At 44.9% G+C, this 27,911-nt stretch overlaps 1 protein-coding gene and 1 non-coding gene across 2 annotated transcripts; one reads left to right on the top strand and one right to left on the bottom strand.

The window, feature by feature from the left end:
- Positions 1-27,795, top strand: LOC100986400 (HIG1 domain family member 1A, mitochondrial-like). The gene is made up of 2 exons (XM_063608319.1): positions 1-68; positions 16,543-27,795. Exons 1-2 carry the CDS (start codon positions 1-3, stop codon positions 16,847-16,849), a joined length of 375 nt encoding a protein of 124 aa, XP_063464389.1. The 3' UTR covers positions 16,850-27,795.
- Positions 14,756-14,950, bottom strand: LOC112441329 (U2 spliceosomal RNA). The gene has a single exon (XR_003029258.1). It is a non-coding gene; the product is annotated as a U2 spliceosomal RNA (small nuclear RNA).
- Positions 27,796-27,911: the final 116 nt, after the last annotated feature.

Below are 27,911 nucleotides of genomic sequence, written 5' to 3'. Positions count from 1 at the left end.
ATGAATTTGGAAGAGCTGGAGGATCATGTAGACAAATTTGATGAGGAGGATGAACATGCCATTGAAATGTACAGACAGCAGAGACTGGCTGAGTGGAAAGCAACTAAACTGAATAATAAATTTGGAGAAGTTTTGATGATCTCAGGAAAGGATTATGTTCAAGAAGTTACCTACCGGCCGGGCACAGTGGCTCACACCTGTAATCCTAGCATTTTAGAAAGCTGAGGCAGGTGGATCACCTGAGGTCAGGAGTTCGAGACTAGCCTGGCCAACATGGCAAAACTCCATCTCTACTAAAAATACAAAAATTAGACGGGCATGGTGGCGCATGCCTGTAAGCCCAGCTACTCGGGAGGCTGAGGCAGGAGAATCACTTGAAACCGGGAGGCGGAGGTTGCGGTGAGCTGAGATCACGCCATCGCACTGCAGCCTGGGCAACAAGAGCGAAGAAACTCGGTCTCAAAACAAACAAACAAACAAAAAATTAGCCAGGCTTGGTGGTGCTTGCCTGTAATCCTAGCTACTGGGGAAGCTGAGGCATGAGAATTGCTTGAACCTGGGAGGCGGAGGTTGCAGTGAGCCGAGATTGCACCACTGCACTCCAGCCTGGGCAACAGAGAGAGATTCAGTCAAAAAAAAAAAAAAATTCCATTCTGTAATAAAAGGAATCTAGACTCTTTGGAGAAATAGTTCATTTCAGGGCTGGGGCAGAGATAATATGAGTCTGGAACATCATGTAGTGACAGAAAGTAAGGAAGTAGTCTCACAAAGTCATGGAGATACTTCAAAAGGACACAAGAGTCAACTTGAAGGAGCTCCCAAGGGCCAAATCTGGGATAATTTGAGCAACAAAATAAGTAATGATAGCAATAAATTATTACCCACAGGATAAAATAACTATCCATGAGTTTATACTGATATATGTAAATAACTGAGAGAGAAGTGACAACTCCTCTGCACAGTAGAATTTAAATAAATGTAGGAGAAGTAATGGAAATAGAAAATCACCACTAGACAAACACCGCAGTAATAATTGTTGCAGGCCCCAATCATTCATTGGTGGATGCTAAAATTAGTGGGTGAAAGTATGATGCGAAAGAAGATATTTGCATACACTCAAGGTGCACCTCACAACGTTTACTAATCACAAAGGGTGCTATGGTTTGAATGTTTATGTTTCTGTCTCCTCCAAAATTCATTTTGAAACTAATTGCCCATGTGATAGTATCAAGATGTGGGGCCTTTTTTTTTTTTTTTTTTTTGAGACAGGGTCTTGCTCTGTCTTCCAGGCTGGAGTGAAGTGGAGCAATCTCTGCTTACTGCAACCTCCCCATCCCGGGATCAAGAGATCCTCCTACCTCAGCCTCCCAAGTAGCTGGGACCACAGGCGTGTGCCACCATGCATGGCTAATGGGATAAACCTCTTATAAAAGAGGCTTCATGCATTGTTCTGCCCCTTTTTTTGCCCTTCTGTTCCTCTGCTTTGTGAGGACACAGAGTTTGTCCCCTTTGGAGGATGCAGCAACAAGGTGCCATCTTAGAAGCAGAGAGCAGCCCCCACCAGAAACCAAACATGCCAGCACCTTGATCGTGGACCTCAAGCCTCCAGAACTGTGACAAATAAGTTTCTATTGCTGCCAGGTGCAGTGGCTCATGCCTGTAATCCCAGCACTTTGGGAGGCTGAGGCGGGCGGATTATGAGGTCAGGAGTTCGAGAGCAGACTGGCCAACGTGGTGAAACCCTGTCTCTACTAAAAATACAAAAATTAGCCAGGCGTGGTGGCACACGCCTGTAATCCCAGCTACTTGGGAGGCTGAGGCAGGAGAATCGCTTGAACCCAGGAGGTGGAGATTGCAGTGAGCTGAGATTGTGCCATTGCACTCCAGCCTGGGCAACAAGAGCAAAACTCCATCTCAAAAAAAAAAAAAAAAAAAAGCTTCTATTGTTTATAAATGACCCAACCTTGGGTATTTTGTTATAGCAGCAGAAACAGACTAAAATAAAGGGGAAAAGAGTAAATTGACAGTGGAGAAGCCTGGGAGATACCACATGATCAAAGTTAGTATCACCAGTATTATAAGGCATGTCAACATCATGTGCCATGTACTATGAGGCTCTGAGAACGGCACAATTCACTGCTCTGGTATTCTTGTCGAAAATGAATAACTTCAGACTAAACATTACAAACATCACATAAACACAAAATAATTGAGGGATGTTCCACGAATTAATTGGCCGGTACTCTTCAAAAGTGACAAATTCGTGGAAGAAGAAGAAACCAGAGGCCGGGTGCAGGGGCTCACGCCTCCAAACCCAGGATTTTGGGAGGGCGAGGCAGGCGGATCGCTTGAACCCAGGAGTTTGAGACCAGCCTGGACTCCTGGACAACATAGTGAAACCCCATCTCTATAAAAAATTAAAAAATTAGCCAAGTGTTGTGGCACGTGCCTGTAGTCCTAGTTATTTGGGAGGCTGAGGTAGGAGGATCGCCTGAGCCCAGGGAGGTTGAGGCTGCAGTGAGCTGTGATCAGGCCACTGCACTCCAGGATGGGCAACAGAGTGAGACCCTGTCTCAGAAAAAAGAAAGAAAGAAACCTGAGAAGTTGTCCCAGAGTGGAAGAGACTAAGGAGACATGATGCCTGTGGCAGACAGCCTCCAAGGTGGCCCCTGAATCAGCCTGGGATTCATGTAATTGGGTTGACCTGTACACCAATAGGATATGGTGGAAACGCTGCAGTGTGGTTTCTGAGGCTAGGCCATCAAAAACTTTGCAGCTTCCTTACTTTCTCTGAGAAATCTGCTACGTTCTCTGGGAAAAGCCAGCTTCCTGTCATAAGGCCATTTAGGCAACACTGTGGAGAAGCCCGCCTGGCAAGACACTGAAGCTCCTGCTGCTGTGTGGGGCACCATTTTGCTTTTTTTTTTTTGAGACAGAGTCTCTGTTGCCCTGGCTGGAGTGCAATGGCACAATCTCAGCCCACAGTAACCTCCACCTCCCAGGTGCAAGCAATTGTCCTGCCTCAGCCTCCCCAGTAGCTGGGATTACAGGTGTGCACCACCATGCCTGGATAACTTTTGTATTTTTAGCAGAGACAGGGTTTCACAATGTTGGCCAGGCTGATCTCGAACTCCTGGCCTCAAGTGATCTGCCCACTTAGGCCTCCAGTAGTTCTGGAATTTCAGGCGTGAACCACTGCGCCCAGCCTTGGGGCACCATCTTGAAAGCAGATCTAGTCCTAGTGAAGCCTTCAGATGACCCCAGCCTGGCTGGCCTCATGACTGCTACCTAGTCAGAGACCCTGACAGACCCAGCTAAGCAGCTCCCAAATTCCTAATCCACAGAAACCAGGAGATAAGAAATGTTTGTTGTTTGAAGCTGCTACATTTTAGGGTAATTGTTACACAAGAATGAATGACCAATAGAGCAATTACACAAAATCCAGAATCCTGGATTGGAATCTAGACCAGGAAAAGGACATTAGTGGGACCACTGACACAATTAAAATAAGGTCTGGGCCAGGCACGGTGGCTCACGCCTGTAATCCTAGCACTTTGGGAGGCTGAGGCGGGTGGATTACCTGAGGTCAGGAGTTCAAGACCAGCCTGACCAATATGGTGAAACCCCATCTCTACTAAACATACAAAAAAAATTAGCTGGGTGTGGTGGCATGTGCCTGTAGTCCCAGCAACTTGGGAGGCTGAGACAGGAGAATTCCTTGAACCCAGGAGGCGGAGGTTGCAGTGAGCCGAGATCACGCACTGCACTGGGCAACAGAGAAGGACTCTGTCTCAAAATAATAAATAAATAAATAAATAAGGTCTGTAAAGTTAGCTAATAATATTATATCAATTCTCAATTTCCTGGTTTCAATAACTGTCATATGGTTGTGTAAGATGTTAGCATTAAGAGAAGTGTGGTGGAAACTATACAGGAACTCTCTGCACTGTTTTTGCAACTTTTTATTAAGCCTAAACTTATTTCAAAATAAATATCTTTTAAAAAAAGAATGGCAAAATATACCTAATGAAAGTAGAAGGAATTAAATAATAAAGATGAGAACAGAAATTAACAAAATTGAAAACACAATGGAATTAGAAAAGTCAAAATTTGGTTCTTTGATAAACCAATAAAACTGACAAACCTCTGGCAAGATTGATTCAGAATAATTTTTAAAAGAGAAAGCACAAATTAATAGTAACAAGAATGAAAAAGGATATATAACTCCTTTTTAGATGTTAGATAATAAAAATATGAGTATATCATGAACAACTTTATGCCAACTTTAATTTTTTTTAATTTTTTATCTTTTGAGATGGAGTCTCGCTCTGTTGCCCAGGCTGGAGTGCAGTGGTGCAATCTCGGCTCACTGCAAGCTCCGCCTCCTGGGTTCACGCCATTCTCCTGCCTCAGCCTCCCAAGTAGCTGGGACTACAGGCACACACCACGACACCCGGCAAATTTTTTGTATTTTATTTTTAGTAGAGATGGGGTTTCACTGTGTTAGCCAGGATGGTCTGGATCTCCTGATCTCATGATCCGCCCACCTCAGCCTCCCAAAGTGCTGGGATTACAAGGGTGAGCCACCACGCCCAGCCTGCCAAGTTTTATATTTATATTTTATGTAAGGAATACATATTAATTTAATACAAGTCAAACACCCCTAATCTGAAAATCTAAAATCTAAACTGCTCCAAAATCCAAACTTTTTAAGCACTGACATGACATATATAAAATTACCTTCAGGCTATGTGTATAAGGTGTATATGAAACATAAATGAATTTTGTGTTTAGACTTGGGTTCATTCCCAAGAAATCTCATTATATATGCAAGCATTCAAAAAAAAAATCTGAAACATATCTGGTCCCAAGCATTTCAGATGAGGGATACTCAACCTGTATATTCAAAAAGTTTGTAGAAAAATTGAATTAAAAGATAAAAATAAAAAAAATAGGCCGGGCGCAGTGGCTCACGCCTGTAATCCTAGCACTTTGGGAAGCCGAGGCGGGTGGATCACAAGGTCAGGAGCTCAAGACCAGCCTGGCCAAAACTATATATATAGTTTTATATACTAAAAATATAAAAATTAGCTGGGCACAGTGGCAGGCGCCTGTAATCCCAGCTACTCAGGAGGCTGAGGCAGGAGAATTGCTTGAACTCAGAGGACAGAGGTTCCAGTGAGCTGAGATGGTGCCACTGCACTCCAGCCTGGGTGACAGAGTGAGACTCCGTCTCAAAAAAATAAATAAATAAATAAAAATAAAATTAAAATTAAAAAAAAATAAACTTTGATTCTCAACATAACCTCCAACAAGACTAAGACACTTTTGTGAGCAATGGTATCATTGGGTCCATCTCTTTAGAAATGAGGATCCTGGGAATTTAACCATGTCAACACAGTTTTTTTATATTAACTAAAGAAAAATGGGTGCCCTCGGCTGGGCATGGTGGGTCACACCTGTAATCCCGGCACTTTGGAAGGCCAAGGGGGGGAGGATCACTTGAGGTCAGGAGTTCAAGACCAGCCTGGCCAACATGGTGAAACCCCATCTCTACTAAAAATGCAAAATATTAGCTGGGTGTGGTGGCGTGTGCCTGTAGTCCCAGCTATTCAGGAGGCTAAGGAAGGAGAATCACCTGAACTGGGGAGGCAGAGGTTGCAGTGAGCCAAGATCGTGCCACGGCATTCCAGCATGCGGGATGGAGCGAGACTCCATCTCAGAAAAAAAAAAAAAAAAGAAAAGAAAAATAGGTGCCCTTTAAAGATTTTTTTTTTTCCAGGCCAGGAGCGGTGGCTCACGCCTGTAATCCCAGCACTTTAGGAGGCCAAGGCAGGCGGATCACGAGGTCAGGAGACCGAGACCATCATGGCTAACATGGTGAAACCCTGTCTCTACTAAAAAATACAAAAAATTAGCCAAGCGTGGTGGCAGACGACTGTAATCCCAGCTACTCGGGAGGCTGAGGCAGGAGAATGGCGTGAACCCAGGAGGTGGAGGTTGCAGTGAGCCGAGATCACGCCACTGCACTCCAGCCTGGGCGACAGAGCAAGGCTCTGTTTCCAAAAAAAGAAAAAAAAGAAAAAAGAAAAAGAAAAAAAAATAAGTCATAAGGAGCCAAATCTGGACTATAAGGCAGATGCTTAATGACTTCCTATTGAAAGTCTCACAAAATTTACCTTATTTGGTGAGAGGAATGATCAGGAGCATTGTCACGGTGGACTCTCTGGTGAAGTTTTCCTGGGTGTTTCTCTGAGAAAGCTTTGGCTACTCCAAATACTCTCATAATAAGGAGATGTTGTCATTCTTTGGCCACCCAGAAAGTCAACAAGCAGAATGTTTTGAGCATCCCCATAAACTGATGCCATCACCTTTGCACTTGACTGGTCTGCCTTTGAGTTGACTGGATCACTTCCACCTCTTGGTAGCCATTGCTTTAATTGTGCCTTGTCTTCAGGATCCTACTGCGAAAGCCATGTTTCATCTGTTACAATTCTTCAAAGAAATGTTTCAGGATCTTGATCCCGCTTGTTTACAATTTCCATTCAAAGCTCTGCTCTTGCCGGCAACTGATTTGAATGCAATGGTTTTGGCATCCATTGAGTGGAAAGTTTGCTTCACTTAAATTTGTCAGTCAGAATTGTATAAGCTGAACTAATTAAGGTGGCTTAGTGTTGGCTATCATTTCTGCTAATCATTGGTCCTCTTCAATTAGAGCACCAGTAAGATTTTTTCCTCACAAATTGTTGTGAATGATCTGTTGCCGCACACTTCATCTTCAACATCATCTTATCCCTTCTTAAAACAAGTTGCCTACTTGTAAACTGTTGATTTCTTTGGAGCATTGTCTCCATAAACTTTTCAAAAAGCATCAGTGATCTCTTCATCCTTCCACCCATGCTTCACCATAAATTTCATCTTTGTTCTTGCTTCAATTTTAGTATAATTCATGTTCCTTTCATAGGGACTATTTTAAAACTGATGTCTTTAGTTTTAAACTAGATCCTGTTCAGACATTTAAAATTTTTTTTTTATTTTTTATATTTCTCTCTTTTTTTTTTTTTTTGAGACTGAGTCTTGCTCTGTCACCAGGCTGGAGTGCAATGGCGTGATCTCGGCTCACTGCAACCTCCGCCTCACAAGTTCAAGCGATTCTCCTGCCTCAGCCTCCTGAGTAGCTGAGACTACAGATGCGCGCCACCATGCCCAGCTAATTTTTGTATTTTTAGTAGAGACGGGGTTTCACCATGTTGGCCAGGATGGTCTTGATCTCTTGATATCATGATCTGCCCGCCTCGGCCTACCAAAGTGCTGGGATTACAGGCACGAGCCACCACGCCTAGCCCTTTTTTTTTTGAGATGGAGTCTCACTCTGTTGCCCAGGCTGGAGTGCAGTAGTGCAATCTCGACTCACTGTAGCCTGGGTCGACAAGAGTGAGACTCCAACTCAAAAAACAAAAACCAAATAACAAAGTGCATGATGAGCATTTGGCAGGGTTAGTGGGCAGGCTAGAAGCGGATCATACAGAAATCCAAATGTCCCCTTAGAAAGGCCTTTGTCAGATTAGCAAGCCCACGCTGGGCACTGAGCATCTGTCCCAGCCTCCTCCCAGCTGGCTGCCTGGACGACAGAGGCTGGAATGGTTAAAAAAAAGAAGCATGAGTTCCAGATATTCCTTCCACAGTTTCTTTCTTTCTTTTTTTTAAGACGGAGTTTCACCCTTGTTGCCCAGGCTGGAATGCAATGGCACAATCTCAGCTCACAACTTCTGCCTCCCATGTTCAAGTGATTCTTCTGCCTCAGCCTCCTGAGTAGCTGGGATTACAGTCGTGAGCCACCATATCCGGTTAATTTTTGTATTTTTAGTAGAGATAGGGTTTCACCATGTTGGCCAGGCTGGTCTCAAACTCCAGACCTCAGGTGATCCACCCACCTTGGCCCCCCAAACTGCTGGGATTACAGGCATGAACCACTGCACCTAACCCAGACATTAAAAAAAATTTTTTTTGGCCAGGCGTGGTGGCTCACGCCTATAATCCCAGCACTTTGGGAGGCTGAGGCAGGCAGATCACGAGGTCAGGAGATCGAGACCATCCTGGCTAACACAGTGAAACCCTGTCTCTACTAAAAATATAAAAAATTAGCCAGACGTGGTGGTGGGCGCCTGTAGTCCCAGCTACTTGGGAGGCTGAGGCAGGAGAATGGTGTGAACCCAGGAGGTGGAGCTTGCAGTGAGCCGAGATCGCACCACTGCACTCCAGCCTGGGCAACAGAGCAAGACTCCATCTCAAAAAGAAAAAAGAAAAAATTTAAATTTGTAATAGAGACAGGGTCTCACTTTGTCCACCAGGCTGGTCTTGAACTCCTGGGCTTAAGTGATCCTTCCACCTTGGCCTCTCAAACTGTTGGGATTACAGGCATGAGCCACCACACCCGGCCCCAGACATGTTATAACAAGTTAGTATGAGTTTATTTTGGCACCAAAAATTTTTGAAATTCATGCATTGTTTTTTCATAAGATGCATTTTCCATGAGCTTTTTGAAGAGCCCTTTTATATTTAGATGTATATAAAAATGAACAAGACCTTACAGAAAAATATAGTGTACCAAAACTAAAACAAATAGAAATAGAAACCCTGATTAGTCCTATAACATTAAACAAATTGAATAAGTAGACAAAGTCTTACCACAAAGAAAACTCCAGGCCTATATGGCTCCACCAGTAAGATTAACCAAACATTGAAAAAACAAATAATTCTATCTTGTATAAATTCTTCCAGAGTATTGAAAAAAAGAAGGACCTCCCCTCCACATGTCATAAGGGTAGTGTTCTTGACATGAAAACCTAATGGAGACTGCATGAGAAAGAAATACTGCAGGCTCATAAACACAGATGGAAAAATCCTAAGCAAATTATTAGCAAAATGAATTTGGTAATATATAGGAAGAGAACGCAGTGTGCCAAAGCTGGATTTATTCTAAAAATGCAAGGTTAGAGACGAGAAAACTGATGAATCTGATTTGCCCCCTTAACAGATTACAGGAGAAAATTGAACAATCTCAAGGATTGCAGAGAGTGCATCTTGCCATGTGCAGTGAACTAGACCCCACAAGTGCATATCACACCACGTAGTAGGGGACTTGAGGCAAGGAGCAGCAGGAGAGGCAGTGGCTGCGCAGAAAGTCCTTTGGGCCAGTTGTTGAGACAGCATCTCGAGTTTGGGAGCCTTATCTGGAATGTGTCAGCTTTGCCCTAAATAAATAAAAATTACCCCACACTTTGTGGTTTAAATGAAAAAAAAAATTATTATCTCACAGTTTCTGTAGATCAGGAATGTGGGAGCATTAACTTGGAGGTTCTGCCTCACAGTCTCTCGTGAGGTTTGCAGTCAAGATACTGGCCAGGGCTACCGTCTTCTGAGGGTTTGTGTGGGGCTGGAGGATCGCCTTCCCAGGTGGTTCACTTACACGGCTATTGGCCGGGGGGCCTCAGTTCCTCACCATGTGAACCTGTCCACAGGGCTGCTGAGTGTCTCATGACATGGCAGCTGGCTTCCCCAGAGCAAGAGATCCAAGAGACAGTGCAGACAGGAAGCCAAAGTGTGTTTGTGCCAGCTCTCCTAGGTCTCTCACCATCACTTTCATTGATTCTATTCTTTAGAAGTGAGTCACTAAGTCCAGTTTACATTCGCGGGAGGGGAGCGAGGTTCCATGTCTTGAAAGGAGGAGTATCAGGCCAGGCGCGGTGGCTCACACCTGTAATCCCAACACTTTGGGAGGCCAAGGCGGGCAGAACATGAGGTCAGGAGTTCAAGACCAGCCTGACCAACAAGGTGAAACCCCATCTCTACTAAAAACACAAAAATCAGCCAGGCGTGGTGGCATGCACCTGTAATCCTAGCTACTCAGGAGGCTGAGGCAGGAGAATCACTTGAATCCGGGAGGCAGAGGTTGCAGTGAGCCGAGATCGTGCCACTGTACTCCAGCCTGGGTGACAGAGCGAGACTCTGTCTAAAAAAGAAAAGAAAGAAAGAGAGAGAGAGAGAGAAAGAGAGAGAGAAAGAAAGGAGGAGCATCTAGAATGCATGGACATTCCTAAAACCACCTCACCTGGGAGACTCAAGCCCTGGTTGAACCATCCTACTTGGTGCCTGTACTGGAATAAGAGGAAATCAGACAGCCAGAGGATTGTTTCACTTTCAACTCAGCTACAAAACTCCTTGGCCATTCATGTTCCCTGGCAATCACACTGCAGATGTCTAGAAACTTCGCATTTCCACTTTTTTTCTTACAAAAATGTCATTCAGAATCACATTTCCACTTTCTGAGGTAACTAATCACACCCTCTCCTCTCTCTGCAAAGCTCCAACATGACTTCTCTCCCTTTTTCTTTTTCTTTCTTTGCTTTGAGACAGGGTTTCACTGTCACCGAGGCTGTTTAGTGCAGTGGCTCGATCTCTGCTCACTGCAACCTCTGCCTCCTGGGCTCAAGCCATCCTCCCACCTCAGCCTCCTGAATAACTTGGACCACAGGTGCGTGCCACCAAGCCCAGCTAATTTTTTGTAGAGACAGGGTTTCGCCATGTTGCCCAGGCTGGTCTTGAACTCCTGGGCTCAAGCAATCTACCCCCCTTGGACTCCCAAAATGCTGGGATTACAGGTGTGAGCCACTGCGCCCAGCCTCTTTCCCTTTTTCTTCTCCTCTATTTTACCTGAATCTGCACCTGTACACACTTTCTCTGCCTCCTCTCCTACTAGAATGGAACAGCCATCTTTCTCCTCCTTTCTTTTTTATTTTTTATTTTTATACAGACAGGGTCTCACTATGTTGCCCAGGCTGGTCTCAAACTCCTGGGATCAAGTGATCCTCCCGCCTCAGCCTCCCAAAGTGCTAGAATCATAGGCATGAGCCACCATGCCCAACCTCTCTCTTCCTTTCAAAGCTTCTGGGTCCTCCTCTTCTGCTCGACTCCTCTTCCTTCTTGATTTCTCAAAGTCATCACTTCTCTACACTTCTCTACGTGCTTCCTGGTTTATTTTTTGTCTTTAGTATTCTGTAAGCTTCATAAGGGAAGGGACTTTTTTCTATTTCATTTGCTAATACATTCATGACACTTAGAACAAGACCTGGTTCAAGGTGGGCACTGGATAAATACTTGGGTGAATAATAGAGTGAATGAATGGGAAGAGGGAAACTCCACCCATTCTAGCTGGAAGGAAAAATGAGGAGGCAGGAGGAGCAGGTGTGAGCGGTAGGAGAAAAGGTATGTGCCCTGAATTTCCTGCACTGGGCAGGAGTCTCATGAGGGTAGGTGTCTTTTTGCTCACCCTGGAATCCCAGCACCCAGCCCTGCACCTGGCACATACTGTGTGCTGATTGCCCAATCTGTACCTTAGTGCCCCAGCCCCTTTCTTTGTACTAGTCTTGGGTGATCCATGTTGCCCATGGATCTGTCCCCAGCCTGCCCCTCTATCCTACTTCCCTTTCTCAGATGCTCAGGCCAGCCTGAATTGAATCCTAATGTGGCCTCACTGCCCGGCTGCCCGTGCCCTGGCAGAGGGAAGGGACATCAGCCTCCTGCCCCTGCTCTGCCCTCCGAGGACACCCAGACTCGAGACAACTGCCTAGGGTGGCAGCCTGCCAAGGGGCCCGAGGTGGCTGTTCCCTGGCTTTGCACAGAAACTGTTGGGAATGACTCAGCCCCGAGACACTGCTTCGATAGGAGGAAGAAGTCACCACAGGCCCTCACTGGAGGTGCAGCGCAGTGTCAGAGAAGTAGATAGAGTGCCTCCCGGCCACACGCCAGCAGGGTGACTCTGGCTGACTTTCTTAGCCTCTTCGAACATCTGTTTTCTTTTCTTATTTTTCTTCCTTTCTGTAACCTCAAGAATATCTGTTTTCTCAGTAATAAAATGACAGTTGCCATGGGGATGAGAAAATGGACCTGTTACAAAGCGCGGGGGTTGAGAGAAGGGCCATGGGGCCACCCTGTCTGGGCTTAAGTCTTTTTTTTTTTTTTTTTTTGAGAAGGAATCTCACTCCGTCACCCAGGCTGGAGTGCAGTAGCACAGTCTTGGCTCACTGCAACCTCCGTCTCCTGGATTCAAGCAATTCTCATGCCTCAGTCTTCCGAGTAGCTGGGACTACAGGCACCCACCCCCAATGCCTGGCTAATTTTTGTATTTTTAGTAGAGATGGGATTTCACCATGTTGCCCAGGCTGGTCTTGAACTCCCGACCTCAGGTGATCCCCCCACCCTTGCCCTCTTAAAGTGCTGGGATTACAGGCGTGAGGCACCGCACCCGACCTGGGCTTAAATCTTGACTTTGTCTTTCCCTATTAGTTGGGCAAACCTCAGGCAAGTTACTTAATCTCTCTGAGCCTCAGTTTCTTCATCTATGAAACCGATATGATAATAGTACCTGACTCAGGATTGACATAAAGGTTAAAACTGTAACTGCCCAACATTTATTATTCTCAGCCCTGCCCTGAAGGATGTCACAGACACAGAAGTGATTATAATGCAGGGTCATAGGGGCTGTGTTCACACAGGGACAAATGCTGTAGGCACCATGTGGTGGGGAGACACTCACTCAGGTTCATGGCTGATGCTGGAAATGTGTAAGGGTGTGCACTAAGAATTTTCCAGACAAAGAAGAAAGGGAAAAGCATGCTACTTTATATAGGTTTGAGCAAAAGTGAAGATAGCTAGGCTGAAGAGGCAAGCAGAGTTTGGGGAATGAGACAAGTTAAGTTTGACCACAATACAAAGTGCATGATGAGGGCCGGGCAAGGTGGCTCATGCCTGTAGTCCCAGACTTTGGGAGGCTGAGGTGGATGGATCACCTGAGGTCAGGAGTTCGAGACCAGCCTGGCCAATATATGAAATCCCATCTCTACTAAAAATACAAAAATTAACTGGGCATGGTGGCAGGTGCCTGTAATCCCAGCTACTCAGGAGGCTGAGGCAGGAGAATTGCTTAAACCCAGGAGGCGGAAGTTGTAGTAAGTCGAGATCACACCACTGCACTCTAGCGTGGTCGACAAGAGTGAGACTCCGTCTCAAAAATAAATAAATAACAAAGTGCATGATGAGGATTTGGTGGGGTTAGGAGGCAGGCTGGAAGCAGATCATGCGGAAATCCAAATGCCCCCTTAGAAAGGCCTTTGTCAGATTAGCAAGCTCACACTTGTCACTGAGCATCTGTCTCAGCCTTCTCCCAGCTGGCTGCCTGGACCACAGAGGCTGGAACGGTAAAAAAAAACAAAAAAAACAAAAAAAAAAACAAAAAAAACTTGAGTTACATATATTCCTTCTGGGTTTTTTTTTTTTTTTTTTTTTTTAAAGACTGAGTTTCACTCTTGCTCCCCAGGCTGGGGTGCAGTGGTGTGATCTCGGCTCACTGCAATATCTGTCTCCTGGGTTCAAGTGATCCTCCTGCCTCAGCCCCCCAAGTAGCTGGGATTACAGGCATGTGCCACCATGCCTGGCTAAATTTTATTTTTAGTAAAGATGGGGTTTCTTCATGTTGGTCAGGCTGGTCTTGAACTCCCGACTTCAGGTGATCCGCCCCCTTGGCCTCCCAAAGTGCAGGGATTATAGGTGAGAGCAACCGCACCCAGCCTCCTTCCACAGTTTCAATCATGTGAGACTTACATTTGGAACTAAGTGGAGTCAAGGGAGACAGGTAGCAGCCCTCGGGCACTCCTTCTGCTGGTGTGGTTCCAGCAGGGATAGTAAGGCTGGGCCCACTGCACTGTGGAGCTTTCCAGATTCTGGGCTTGCAGTTAGTGTCTCACCTGAGCAGCTGAGTATGCACCGCCTGTGACAATGCCACTCCAAGTAGATCTGCCAGGGACCCTTCCCAGGAAATTATTTATAACAATTCCAGCAGAGATGGCTTCTCATCCTCCTTGAAGCTACTGGACTCTGAGCCCCTGATTCTGCCACAGCTCATCACTCTAGACCTGTCAGGCTTAACACAATTCACTTATCCAACCATTCAATCATCCATCATCCACTTAGCCAATCCAATCTTTTTTTTTTTTTTTTTTTTTTTTGAGACAGAGTCTAACTCTGTCAGCCAGGCTGGAGTGCAGTGGTGCTATCTTGGCTCACTGCAACCTCGACTTCCTGAGTTCAAGTGATTCTTCTGCCTCAGCCTCCTGAGTAGCTGGGATTACAGGCGCGCATCACCATACCTGGCTAATTTTTATATTTCTAGTAGAGATGGGGTTTCATCCTGTGGGCCAGGCTGGTCTTGAACTCCTGACCTCACTCAGATGATCCACCTGCCTCGGCCTCCCAAAGTGCTGGGATTACAGGCGTGAGCCACCACGCTCAGCCCAATCATTTGTTGACTCACTTCTTCAACACTCCCTGAGTTCTTATTCTGTGGCAGGCCCTGGGTCTGGGGCCGAGAACAGGGAGTCAAATTAGATTAGGGCTGTGAAACAAGCCACTCTCAAACCTAGAGGCTTATGACAATACCAATCATTTATTTTCTTACCATTATGCAATTTGGGCAAGGCCTGGTTGAGGCAGCTCTTCTTGTGCCTCCAGCTCCATCCTTGGAACTGGAGGACCCTTCAAAGATGGTGCACTCCAATGGCTGGCAAATTGATGCTGGCTAGAGCTATTTATTTATTTATTTATTTATTTATTTATTTATTTAAATTCCCCCAGCCAATTGGATGGTAGGGCTAGAGCTTTTTATTCCCTATTTTTTTCATTTTTAAACTTTATCTCCCTTTAGGGGTACACTGTTCCTGGAGGTACTGCAATGCTAGGTAAATGTGTGGAGTGGGTGGGGCAAGCTCCTATTCCATCTCTTAGTTCCAAAAATCTATTTAATATAGATTGTGTCCTCGAATAGAGGACATATCAGATATTAAACTGATAAGAACAGATACTACACTTGATCTTACCCAAAAGGCTAAGAATGGAGCTTTGATTCTCCTCTACATGGGCCTCCCCACAGGACTGCTTGGGCTTCCTCACAGCATGGTGGCTGAATTCCAAGAGAAGAAAACAGAAGCTGCCAGTTCTGTCTTAAAGGGTAAGCCCAGAATTGGGCACAGCTTCATTTCCACCATATTCTACTGGTTCAAAGCAAGTCATAGGCCAAGTCCAGAATTAAGGGGGTGGAGAAGTAAACCCCACCTTTCCATGAGGGACGGGATAAGGAATTTATGAGCATTTAGAATCCACAAACCTAACTAGGAGTGCAGTTTCATGCTGCTTGGATTGAGGAATTGACTGGTTGGATAACTGACCGGGTTTGATTAACACAAACTAAGGATTATTTCTCATTATATCTGTTTCCACATGGTGGACCTTTTCTGGAGTAACTAACACTGCAGAAAAGTGGCCTTGTTCCACTTTCTCTCACTCACCCCTCCCAAGAAGTAGAAAAGAGACTTTTCTTGGTGAAGTTGTTAGAAGCAACTATGTATGGGACCCAAAGTGAGGTAGGAGGCAGGTCTCAATTCCGGAGGTGGGGCTGGGACACCAGACCAAATTGAGGACTTGCTAAAACAGGGATGGGGTGGAGGCAGCTTTCCATAAGACACACCCACCAGTGTGCCATGTCAGTTTACCATTGCCATGGTAACACCTGGAAGTTACTGCCTCTTTCTGTGTTAATGACCAAACGACTCAGAAGTTACCACCTTATTTTTAGAAATTTCTGCATAATCTGCTCCTTAATTTGCATATAATTAAAAGTGGGTATAAATATGACTGCAGAACTGCCTCTGAGCTGCTACTCGGGGTAGCCCTGGTGTGCAAGGAACAGTACATCTGCTGCTGCTGTGCACTGCCACTTCACTAAAAGTGTCTGTCTAACAGCACTGGCTCACCCTGGAATTATTTCCTGGACAAAGCCAAGAACCCTCCCAGGCTAAGCCCCAATTTGGGGGCTTGCCTACCCTACATCAAAAGAAGGAGAAACCTTTGGGAGCAGAGTGGGCAAGTCTGTGCAGCTCTGGGACAGGTACAGGGACTTCAAATGGCATTTTCTCAACAACTCTATTGGTTACAGAAGTAACATTTTTATCTCTATCCTATGTGTCTGTTTTTCAGATGGTACTAAACTTGGGCAGGGAAAGACAGGGTGTTACATTGTATGCCCTGTAAAAACCCTTGCTCTAAATCTGTCACATACTTGGCGCTCAAGAAAAACATGTTAAATGTTAACTAAAAGAATGTTGACATCAGGTGTGAGAGGTTTTCTTCTTCTTTTTTTTTTTTTTTTTTTTTTGAGATGGAGTCTCGCTCTGTCGCCCAGGCTGGAGTGCAATGGTGCAATCTCGGCTCACTGCAACCTCCACATCCTGGGTTCAAGCTATTCTCCTGCTTCAGCCTGCCAAGTAGCTGGGACTACAGGCTGGCACCACCATGCCCAGCTAATTTTTGTATTTTTAGTGGAGATGGGGTTTCACCATGTTGGCCAGGGTGGTCTCGATCTCCTTACCTCGTGATCTGCCCGCTTCAGCCTCCCAAAGTGCTGGGATTACAGGAATGAGCCACTGCACCCAGCTGGGAGATTCTTCAAGCAGTCATTATATCAACAGACACAGATGTTTCCCTTTCTTCATATGATGAAGCTCAGGGATCCAAACTTATTCGTAAAGCTAAAGAGACACGATTGGTACCCGTTGGAATAGCAGGTTTTGCAGCACTTGTTACATGTGGATTATACAAATTGAAGAGCAGGGGAAATACGCAAATATCCCTTCATCTGATCCACATGCGTGTGGCAGCCCAAGGCTTTGTTGTAGGAGCAATGACTGTTGGTATGGGCTATTCCATGTATCGAGAATTCTGGGCAAAACCTAAGCCTTAGAAGAAGAGATGCTGTCTTGGTCTTGTTGGAGGAGCTTGCTTTAGTTAGACATCTCATTATTGAAGTTATGTGTTATTGTGGAAAATAAACTATTTGAGTGGGTTTAGATGGTAACACAGCATTTTGAATATCGGCTCCCTTTCTTGCAGGCTTGATTTGCCTGGTGACTTAATTACTAGTGACTAGTTTACTAACTAGGTCATTCAAGGAAATCAAGTTAGCATAAAAGAAACATGTCACCTAAATGCACTAGATGGTGTTGAAATGTCCACCTTCTTCAATTGTGAAGATGAACTTAAGTTCTAAAGGAGATAACAAGCCAACCCTGAAGTACTCCCAGTTTGCTGCAGGATCTCACATGTTTCAGATGTTATATAAGAGTCCTATTTGCCCTAGTTAATTTAACTTTTTTTCTGCCTGTCTTGTGGACTGGCTGGCTCTTTCAGAACTCTGTGTAAAAAGTGCATGGAATAAAACTTGTAAAGCTTCCCACAACTGACAGTATCTATGTGTGTGTGTTTAAACCAAATCTAGAAAGCTTACATTATAGCTGCATAGTAGTGGTATTTATTAAAGAATCACAGTTGTGAACACGAGAATAACTTATGGATTCTAGTTTAGTTATTTTGTAATTGCAGAATTATATTTTTGCTGCTGTTATATCTGAATAATTTTTAAATGTCATCTTGAGATAGAAATATGTATTTAAGCACTCATGCAAAGGTAAATGAGCACCTTTTATTTTATTTTTTTTGAGACGGAGTCACGCTCTGTCACCAGGCTGGAGTGCAGTGGTGTGATCTCAGCTCACTGCAACCTCCATCTCCCGGGTTCAAGCACTTCTCCTGTCTCAGCCTCCTGAGTAGCTGGGACTACAGGTGCACACCACCATGCTTGGCTAATTTTTATATTTTTAATAAAGACGGGGTTTCGCCATGTTGGCCAGGATGGTCTCGATCTTGACCTCGTGATCCGCTGGCCTCAGCCACTCAAAGTGCTGGGATTACGGGCATGAGCTACCGTGCCCAGCCCAATGAACACTTTTTAAATGTATGCATTGCTTATTTTTTCCATAAGAATTACAAACATTAAACTAATCAAATTACCTATAATGGAATTGATTAATGACTTATGAGCAAGCTGGTTTGGCCAGACAGTATACCCAAACTTTTATAAACTATAGAATGTTATTACATTTGTGAAATTTTCTTGTCTAACCTGAATTTACATTTCATGGCGATAACATGGTATATGTACTGTTGTTAAAGTAAGTGATCATCTCAAAAAAAAAAAAAAAGAATGTCAACATCAATTCTGACAGGACAGGAATTTGGACAATGTAGCTTTTACTCATTCATTCTTCCACTAATGCATTCATTCAGCAGATAGTCAAATAACCTGCAATTAGCTTGTGGATCTCTCTACCATGAGACTGAAAGTTCCATGAGGTCAGGGAATGTATTTTGTTCTCCACAATGTCCTCAGAACCTGGCCTGGGGCCTGAACACAGTAGGCCCTCAGTAAATGTTTGTTAATTAAAGGAATGAGATCAGAGGCAAGGGAAGTCCAAAGGCAGTCTAGATAGACCAACAAACTGACCTCATGTGTGGTCAGTCCCACATTCAATGCACACTTCTTGGTGGGGGGGTCATTCAGGGAAAGTTGGAGGGTCTGGCCTTCCAGGCTGGGAGTACCTGGAGTGTTCCACCATGGAAGAGAGAGAATAGTTCCTCATTTTCTCTTTCATGGAGGGAGAATGTGAGAATCCAGATGTTGTTGTCAAAAATGTTGAAAAACTTTTAAGCCGAACGCAGCAGCTCATGACTGTAATCTCAACACTTTGCAAGGCCAAGGCAGGTGGATCGCGTGAGCCAAGGGGTTTGAGACCAGCCAGGGTAACATGGCAAAACCCCCTATCTACAAAAAATACAAAAATTAGCCAGGCACGGTGGCGCATGCCTGTAGTCCCAGCTACTCTGCAGGGCTGAGGTGGGAAGATCACTTGAACCCAGGAGTTTGAGGCTGCAGCGAGCCCTGATCATGCCACTGCATTCCAGCAGCTTGGGTGATAGAGCAAGACACTGTCTCAAAAAAAAAAAAAAAAAAAAAGCCTGGGCGTGGTGGCTCACACCTGTAATCCCAGCACTTTGGGAGGCCGAGGCCGGTGGATCATGAGGTCAAGAGATGGAGACCATCCTGGCCAACATGGTGACCATCCTGGCCAACATGGTGAAACCCTGTCTCTACTAAAAATACAAAAAATTAGCTGTGCGTGGTGGCAGGCGCCTGTAGTCCCAGCTACTTGGGAGGCTGAGGCAGGAGAATCGCTTGAACCCAGGAGGTGGAGGTTACAGTGAGCCGAGGTCACGCCACCGTACTCCAGCCTGGGCGGCAGAGCAAGACTCCATCTCAAAAATAAAATAAAATTTAAAAATACTTATCAATTCATGTTTTCTGTTGTGTCTTAGGTCAGTTTTAGCGCATCTTTTATTTTCTAGGAAATTGTCTATTTCTCCTAAATTTTCAAATTTATTGCCATAAAATTGCACCTACTGCATGCTCATTATTTTTAAATTTCTGCTGTGTCTGTTTATTGCTGTTTTCATTCATTATATTGTCTGCTTGTGCAAACCTTATTTTCTTGACCAGTCTCTCTGGAGATTTGTCATTCTTATTAGTTTATTCAAAGAGCCAGCTTTCAACTTTGTGTATTCTATTTTAGCTTTATCTATTTTCTTTTTTCTTTTCTTTTTTTTTTTTTTTTTAGACAGAGTCTCGCATTGTTGCCCGGGCTGGAGTACAATGGCGCAATCTCAGGTCACTGCAACCTCTGCCTCCCAGATTCAAGTGATTCTCCTGCCTCAGCCTTCCAAGTAGCTGGGATTACAGGTGGCCCCCACCACGCCCAGCTAATTTTTTGTATTTTTAGTAGAGACAGGGTTTCACCATGTTGGCCAGGCTCTTCTCAAACTCCTGATCTCATGATTCGCCTGCCTCAGGCTCCTAAAGTGCTGGGATTACAGGCGTGAGCCATTGTGCCTGTCCTCTATTTTCTTAATTTCTATTTTGTCTTTGTTACTTCCTTACCTATTTTATTGATGTAATTAACATACCACAATTCATTATTTTAAAGTGTACAATTCAGCCAGGTGTGGTGGCTCACATTTGAATCCCAGCATTTTGGGAGGTTGAGGCGGAAGGATCACTTGAGGTCAGGAGTTCAAAACCACCCTGGGCAACAGAGTGAGACTCTGTCTCTACTAAAAATAAAAAAAGTTAGCCAGGCATGATGGCGTTTGCCTGTAATGTCAGCCACTTGGGAGGCTGAGGTGGCAGGATCACTTGAGCCCAGGAGTTCCAGGCTGCAGTGAGCCATGATCGCGCCACTGCACTCCAGCTTTCGCAACAGAGCGAGACTGTGTCTCAAAATAAATAAAGTGTACAATTCGGTCATTTTTAGTATACTCACAAAATTGTGCAAGCATAGCCACTATCTCCTCAGGAACATTTTTATCACTCCTCAAATAATAAACCCCATACCAATTAGCAGTCAGGCCCCATTCCTCATGCCACCAGCCCTTGGCAACCACTAACTACTTCTGTCTGTATGGACTTGTCTATTCTGGACATGTAACATAAGTGCAGTGATATGAATGGTTTTTTCACTGAGCACAGGGTTTTCAAGGTTCATCAATGTTGTAGCATGAAGCAGTACTTCCTTTCTGTTTATGGCTAAATAATACTCCATTGTGTGGGTACATTACATTTTGTTTAGCCATTCATGGACATTTGGGTTGTTTGTACTTTTTGGCTATTATGAATAATGCTGCTACGAATGTTCTTGTACAAGTGTTTGTATGACCAGATGCTTTCAGTTCTCTTGAACATATACCTAGAAGAAGAATTTCTGGGTCATATGGTAATTTTATGTTTAATTTACTGAAGAACTGCCAAACTGTTTTCCAAAGCATTTACACTATTTTACATTCCCACCAGAAACACATAAGGGTGCCAATTTCTCCACATCTTGCCAACACTTGTTATTGTTGGTCTTTTTTTTATCACAATGATTTTAGTGGGTATGAAATCATCTCTCTATGGTTTTGATTTACATCTCCATAATGACCAGTGATGTTTCACATTTTTTTTGTGCTTATTAACCATTTTCTTTTCTTTTTCTTTCTTTTAGAGATAGGGTCTCTCTCTGTCACTCTGGCTGGAGTGCAGTGGCATGATCTTAGGATCATAGCTCACTGCAGCCTTGAACTCCTGGGCTTGAGCAATCCTCCCACCACAGCCTCTTGAGTAGCTGAGACTACAGCCACCGGCCACCACACCTGGATAATTTATTTTTTGTAGGAGGGGGGTCTCACTATGTTGCCAAGGCTGAGAGGATTGCTTGAGCTCAGGAGTTGGAGACCAGCCTGCGCAACATGGCAAGACTCTGACTCTACAAAAAATACAGTAAACAAACAAACAAATAAAAATTTAAAAGACAGACCTAACCATTCTCTCCCTAATGGATATGTGGTTCTATTGTCTTGTTTCACTATTTCAAACAATGCTGTGGCAATCATCCTTGGACTTAAAATCTTTGGGGTCATGTACAAGCTCTTTAACAAGATAGATTCCTGAAAGGGGAAAATCCAGGTCAAAATGTAAGTTTGCTTTCAACAACTTTTATGTCAACTTAACTGAGATATAATTGTATGTTAATATAATAAGATTTGCCAGTTTTAACATACAATAAGATTAGTCACTTACACAATTTGGTGTGCTTTAACAAACATGTATAAGTCAGATAATTACCACCACTACCATGATACAGAGAATGTTTCCACTATCCAAAAAGTTTGCTTGTGCCATAGAGCAATCTGTCCTCTCCCCCAGCCTCTGTCCCTGGCAACTACTTGAGATGCTCTCTGTCACTAGTTCTATGAACATATATTTGCATTTATCTTGGGTAACTTAAGAACGGAATTGCTGGGTCATATGGTAAATGTATACTTAACTTTATAAGAAATTACCGAACCTTTTTTCAATATGGCTATACCGTTTTGTATTCCCACCTGCAATCTAAGATAATTCTAGGTGTTCCACATCATTACCACCACTTTGTATGACATCTTTTTAATTTAACTATTCTAGTACTAATAGTATGGCATTGCTTTCAAAGAATTTATCTAATAATTGATGGTGTTGAGCACATTTTATGGGATTATTCTCATCTGACTATCTTTGATTAAATGTCTGCTCAAAATGTTGGCCCATTTTGTATTAGCTTTTCATTTTTTTATTAGTAAGTTATAAGAATATGTATTTGCAATATGAGTCCTTTGTCAGATATACGCTTGGCAAATATTTTCTCCCAATTTTTCTCCCTTTAACTGTCATTTGAACAGATAAAGTGTTTAGTTAGGATTAAATCCAATTTATCAATTTGTTTCTTTGATAGTTTATGCTATTTGTATCCTATTTAAGACATTTTTGCCTAACCCAACATTACTAAGATTTTTTTGTTTTCTTCTAGAGATATTACAGTTTTAGGTTTTACATTTAGACCTACGGTTCATTTCAAGTTAAGTGTTGTATACGATGCAAGGTAGGGAATGAGGTTTTTTGTTTTCATATGGATATCCAATTATTTCAGCACTTTTGTTGAAAAATCATCTTTCGGCTGGGCATGGTGGCTCATGCCTGTAATCCCAGCAATTTGGGAGACTGAGGCAGGTGAATCACCTGAGGTCAGGAGTTCGAGATCAGCCTGACAAACATGGTGAAACCCCGTTTCTACTAAAAATACAAAAATTAGCCGGGTGTGGTGACGCGCGCCTGTAATCCCAGCTACTTGGGAGGCTGAGGCAGGAGAAATGCTTGAACCCCAGGAGGTGGAGGTTTCAGTGAGCCAAAATCACACCACTGCACTCCAGCCTGGGTGACAGAGCAAGACTCTGTCTCAAAAAAAAAAAAAAAGAAAGAAAAATCATCTTTCACCATTGAATTGCCTTGTTACCTATATTGAAAATCAATATATTGCGGGGCGCAGTAGCTCACGCCTGTAATTCCAGCACTTTGGGAGGCCGAGGCAGGCGGATCATGAGGTCAGGAGATCGAGACCATCCTGGCTAATACGGTGAAACCCCGTCTCTACTAAAAATACAAAAAATTTGCCAGGCGTGGTGGTGGGCGCCTGTAGTCCCAGCTACTCGGGAGGCTGAGGCAGGAGAATGGCGAGAACCCGGGAGGCGGAGCTTGCAGTGAGCGGAGATGGTTCCACTGCACTCCAGCCTAGGCGACAGAGCGAGATTCCGTCTCAAAAAAAAAAAAGAAAATGAATATAAATGTTATTCTATTTCCGGACTGCATTCTGTTTCACTAACCTACATGTCTATCTTTACACCAAAAACCACACTGTCTTAATCACTGTAGCTTTATAGTAGTCTTTTTTTTTTTTTTTTTTTTTTGAGACAGAGTCTCATTTTATCACCCAGGCTGGAGTGCAATGGTGGGATCTTGGCTCACTGCAACCTCTGCCCCCGGGGTTCAAGTGATTCTTCTGCCTCACCCTCCCGCGTAGCTAGGATTAGAGGTGCGTAGCTGGCATTACAGGCGCGCACCAACACGCCCAGCGAATTTTTGTATTTTTAGTAGAGACAGGGTTTTACCATGTTGGCCAGGCTGGTCTCAAACTCTTGACCTCAGGTGATCCGCCCACATCAGCCTCCCAAAATGCTGGGATTATAGGTATGAGCCACCACGCCCAGCCTATAATAAGTCTTAAAATCAGGTAGTATAAGTTCTCCAACTTTGTTTATACTTTGCAAGGTTGTCTTGGATATTATAGGTCTTTTGAATTTTCACATATTTTAGAATCAGCATCAATTTTTTAAAAGTGCCTACTGAGATTTTGATTGGAATGGCATTAACCCTATAAATCAATTTGGGGGAAATTGACATCATAGGAGTATGGAGTGCTCTGATCCATGGATATAGTATATCTCTCCATTTATTGGATCTTTACTTTCAGCAATGTTTTATACTTTTCAGTGTACAGGTCTTGCACATCTTTGATTATATTTTATTATTAAACATTTGCTTTTTTTTTTTTGAGATGGAGTTTCATTCTTTCACCCAGGCTGGAGTGCAGTGGCGCAATCTCAGCTCGCTGCAACCTCTGTCTTCTGGTTTCAAGTGATTCTCCTGCCTCAGCCTCCGGAGTAGCTGGGATTACAGGCGCGTGCCACCACGACCGGCTAGTTTTTTGTTTTGTTTTGTTTTGTTTTGTTTTGTTTTGTTTTTTGAGATGGAGTCTCGCTCTGTCACTGAGGCTGGAGTATAGTGGTGCAGTCTCGGCTCACTGCCAGCTCTGCCTCCTGGATTCACGCCATTCTCCTGCCTCAGCCTCCCAAGTAGCTGGGACTACAGGCGCCTGCCACCATGCCCGGCTAATTTTTTTGGTATTTTTAGTAGAGACGGGGTTTCACCGTGTTAGCAAGGATGGTCTCGATCTCTTGACCTCATGATCCGCCCGCCTCAGCCTCCCAAAGTGCTGGGATTACAGGCATGAGCCACCACGCCCGGCCACGCCTGGCTAGTTTTTGTATTTTTAGTAGAGAAGGGGTTTCACCGTGTTGGCCAGGCTGGTCTCAAACTCCTGACCTCAAGTGATCTGCCCGCCTCAGCCTCTCAAAGTGCTGGGATTACAGGCGTGAGCCACCGCGACTGGCCAAACATTTGATTTTTTGAAGCTATGTAAATAGTATTTTGAAATTTTCAATTTCTGATTGCTTATTGTTAGTACTTAGAAGTACAACTGCTTTTTGTCGAGGCATGGTGGCTCATGCCTGTAATCCCGATACTTTGGGAGGCCAAGTCAGGAGGATCGCTTGAGCCCAGGAGTTCAAAAGCAGCCTGGGCCTGATAGCAAGACCTTGTAGCTACAAAAAAAATTCTTTTTAATTAGCCAGCCATGATGGCATGCACTCCACCCCAGCCTGAGGAAGTAGGCAATGCTTTTTGTGATATTTGAGGAGAAAGACGTTCCGGGAGAAGGAAAGACATATGCAAAAGGTGATGGGCCTGCCTGGGGCATGGTAGGGATGGTACACCTGAGACCCCACAACCGGGCATTATGCCTGAAGGGCAGAGTGTGGGAGGGAAGGCAAGACGTGAGCTCAGGTGTCAGGAGATCTCTCTGGCCGTTCTATGGAAAACGGATGAGGAGGAAAGCACAGGAAAGGGGACTGTTGCATTTTCCCAGGCATGAGATGATGATGGTCTGGACTAGGACACTGGCAGTGAAAATGGCAAGGAAAGAATGAATTCTAGAGACACTCAGGAGGTAGAACCCACAGGATGTCCTCTCTTGCCTATTGCACCGCAAGAGCCTCCTAACTGGTTTCCCTGCTCCCACACTTGCCTTCCTCCCCACTACAGATTATTCCAACACAGGAGCTGGAGTGACTTTTTTTTTTTTTTAATTTTTTTTGAGACTGAGTCTCGCTCTGTTGCCCAGGCTGGGGTGCAGTGGCACGATCTCAGCTCACTGCAAGCTCCGCCTTCCAGGTTCACGCCATTCTCCTGCCTCAGCCTCCGGAGTAGCTGGGACTACAGGCGCCCGCCACCAAGCTCGGCCAATTTTTGTGTTTTTTTATCAGAGACGGGGTTTCACCGTGTTAGCCACGATGGTCTCGATCTCCTCACCTCGTGATCCAATCACCTCGGCATCCCAAAGTGCTGGGATTACAGGGTCAGCCACCACACCCAGCCTGGAGTGACTTTATTACACCTAAGTCAGAGCATGTCACACCTCTGCTCAGCACCCTCCAATGACTTCTCACGTCACTCAGAGGAAAAGCCAGGGTCCCTGTGATGGCCAATGCGATCTTGCCCTGGCCTCTTGCCTACGCACCCTTCACTAGTTCCACTATAGCCACACTCATCTCCTTCAACAAAGCAGCACTGCTCCACCTTTATTGAGCTGTAACTCTTTACCCAGACATCCACTTGGCTCATAACCTCACTTCCTTTAAGTCTTTACTCAAATGTCACCTTCTCAAGGAAGCTTACCCCGATTATCCTCGCTGATACTGCAACCAGCTTCAAGTACCCCACCACATCCTGATCCCCTTTATTCTGTTCTACTTTTTTCCTATAGCACTGATCATCTTCCAGCGTATTAGATTTTTCACTTATGTCTGTGGTTTGCTGTCACATCTACTAGGATAAGCTCCACAAAGGTAGAGATCTATATTTTGTTCACTGACATCCTAAGTCCCTAGAACAGGAGACACTTGATCCATATTTGTAGACTAACTAATAAATGACTTAATTACCAGTTTGGATGTGGGGGCAGATAGTGAGCATGATGCCCGTTTCCGGAGCTGGGGTGCAGACAGTGTCTAGGGACACTGAACTGTTTTAAAAGCAGGATAGATCCCGGCTGGAGACCACACAAGGAAATCATCAGCACCTGGGTCAGGGGCTGGACTGGAGCAGAGGAAATCATTCAGGAAAAGTAAAGAGAAGGACATCAGGTAAAGAGAAGAGGACACATGCATAGCCAGAGAGAAAAGAGGAGCAGAGGCATGTGGATCACAGAAGCTTAGGGAGGAGACTTTCAAGAAGGGGAGAGAGGTTGAGTCAAGCAAGGGCTGAAAGCCAACCATTGGATGCAGTCACTAGAAAGTTACAGATAGGCAAGGTGTTGTGGCTCACGCCTGTAATCCCAACACCTTGTGGGGCTGAAGTGGGAGGATCGCTTGAGCCCGGGAGGTCGAGGCTGCAATGAGCCCTGATGGCGCCAATGCACTCCAGCCTGGGCGACAGAGCAAGACCCTGTCGCAAAAATTAATAAATAAATAAATAAAAAGAAAAGGGGAAAAAAAAGTTATACGTGGCCTTACGGGGAAGCCAACTCTGACTGGTTATAAGCTGAAACTGTCAAGTCAACAGGTGGCAGGGAAGATGGCTGAGACCAACAGCACAGAGATTTAGAGGCAGACAGACCTGGCGCCAATCCTAGGACAGGTTTTGGTAAGCCTTTGAATTTCAATTTACCCACGTTTCGGGGGAGGGGGTAGCACCCCCTAGCTCATAAACCTTAGTGATTGATGATTAAATGAGATGACGGAGGAAAACGCAAGGCACAAAGTGGATGCATTAGCTCCATTTTGTTAATCAGCAGGCTTAGTTGGCTGCGACCCAGACACGAACTAAAATACAGTGCAGCCCAGGACCAGTGGGGGTCTTGCTTATGGCTCAGAGCTGAACAACACATGGACAGCAAAATCAGACATTGAGATGCGGGCAGGCCTGCGACGCTGAAGTCAATTCCTTTGAACAAACAGAACACTTCCGTCCCAAGATTAGCAGGAATTAATCTCCCAGTCTCGGGTACACCTGGTTGTCCCTCCCTGTCCTGGCGCGGCAAACGTTCCCGGAGGCCAGCCAGGGATCACTCGCCCAAGGACTGAGCTTTCCCTACTCTCAGCCAACTGGAGCGGGACCAGGGCCTAGGCAACGCAGCTGTCCGCCCCTAACAACCACTCACCTGCTTTCCCCTTTCTATAGGACAGCAAAGGTACTTTCTTTTTCTTATTGGGCCGCGTAACTTATCGCAACCAATCAGTGGCAGCCACGGGACCCAACTCACTCCCACACAACTTGTGGGGGTGATCATGGAGAAGACAAATTTTTGTTTTCCGCATCCAGTTCTCTCAGAGAGCACCGTATTTGTCAAACTGTTGTGACTCTCCCTAAATGTTTAAGAAAACATTTCATTCCCCTTAGGCTTGTATAGTCTGTCCCTGGCCTACTCCCCGCTCCAGGTGGTACAGCCCGCAAGCGGCTCCACTTCCCAGCTGCTCGCGGGGCCGAGTCCCCCAGTCCGAGGAGGCCACTCAGCGCAGGGGCCATACCATCTGTGACTAATAAATAATAGGGGGACCTCCGACTCCCCCCTGTTGCCTTATTACCTTCCGACCACCTCTCGGACCTCTTGCCCAGCCCTTCCCCGTAGACAGCGCCCCAGATACGGTGGTGACACCATTGCTATGGGCCC

This window comes from Pan paniscus, chromosome 9 (assembly GCF_029289425.2).
Source record: "Pan paniscus chromosome 9, NHGRI_mPanPan1-v2.0_pri, whole genome shotgun sequence".
Classification (NCBI taxonomy): Eukaryota; Metazoa; Chordata; class Mammalia; order Primates; family Hominidae; genus Pan; species Pan paniscus.
This window is presented reverse-complemented; position numbering and strand designations above follow the sequence as displayed.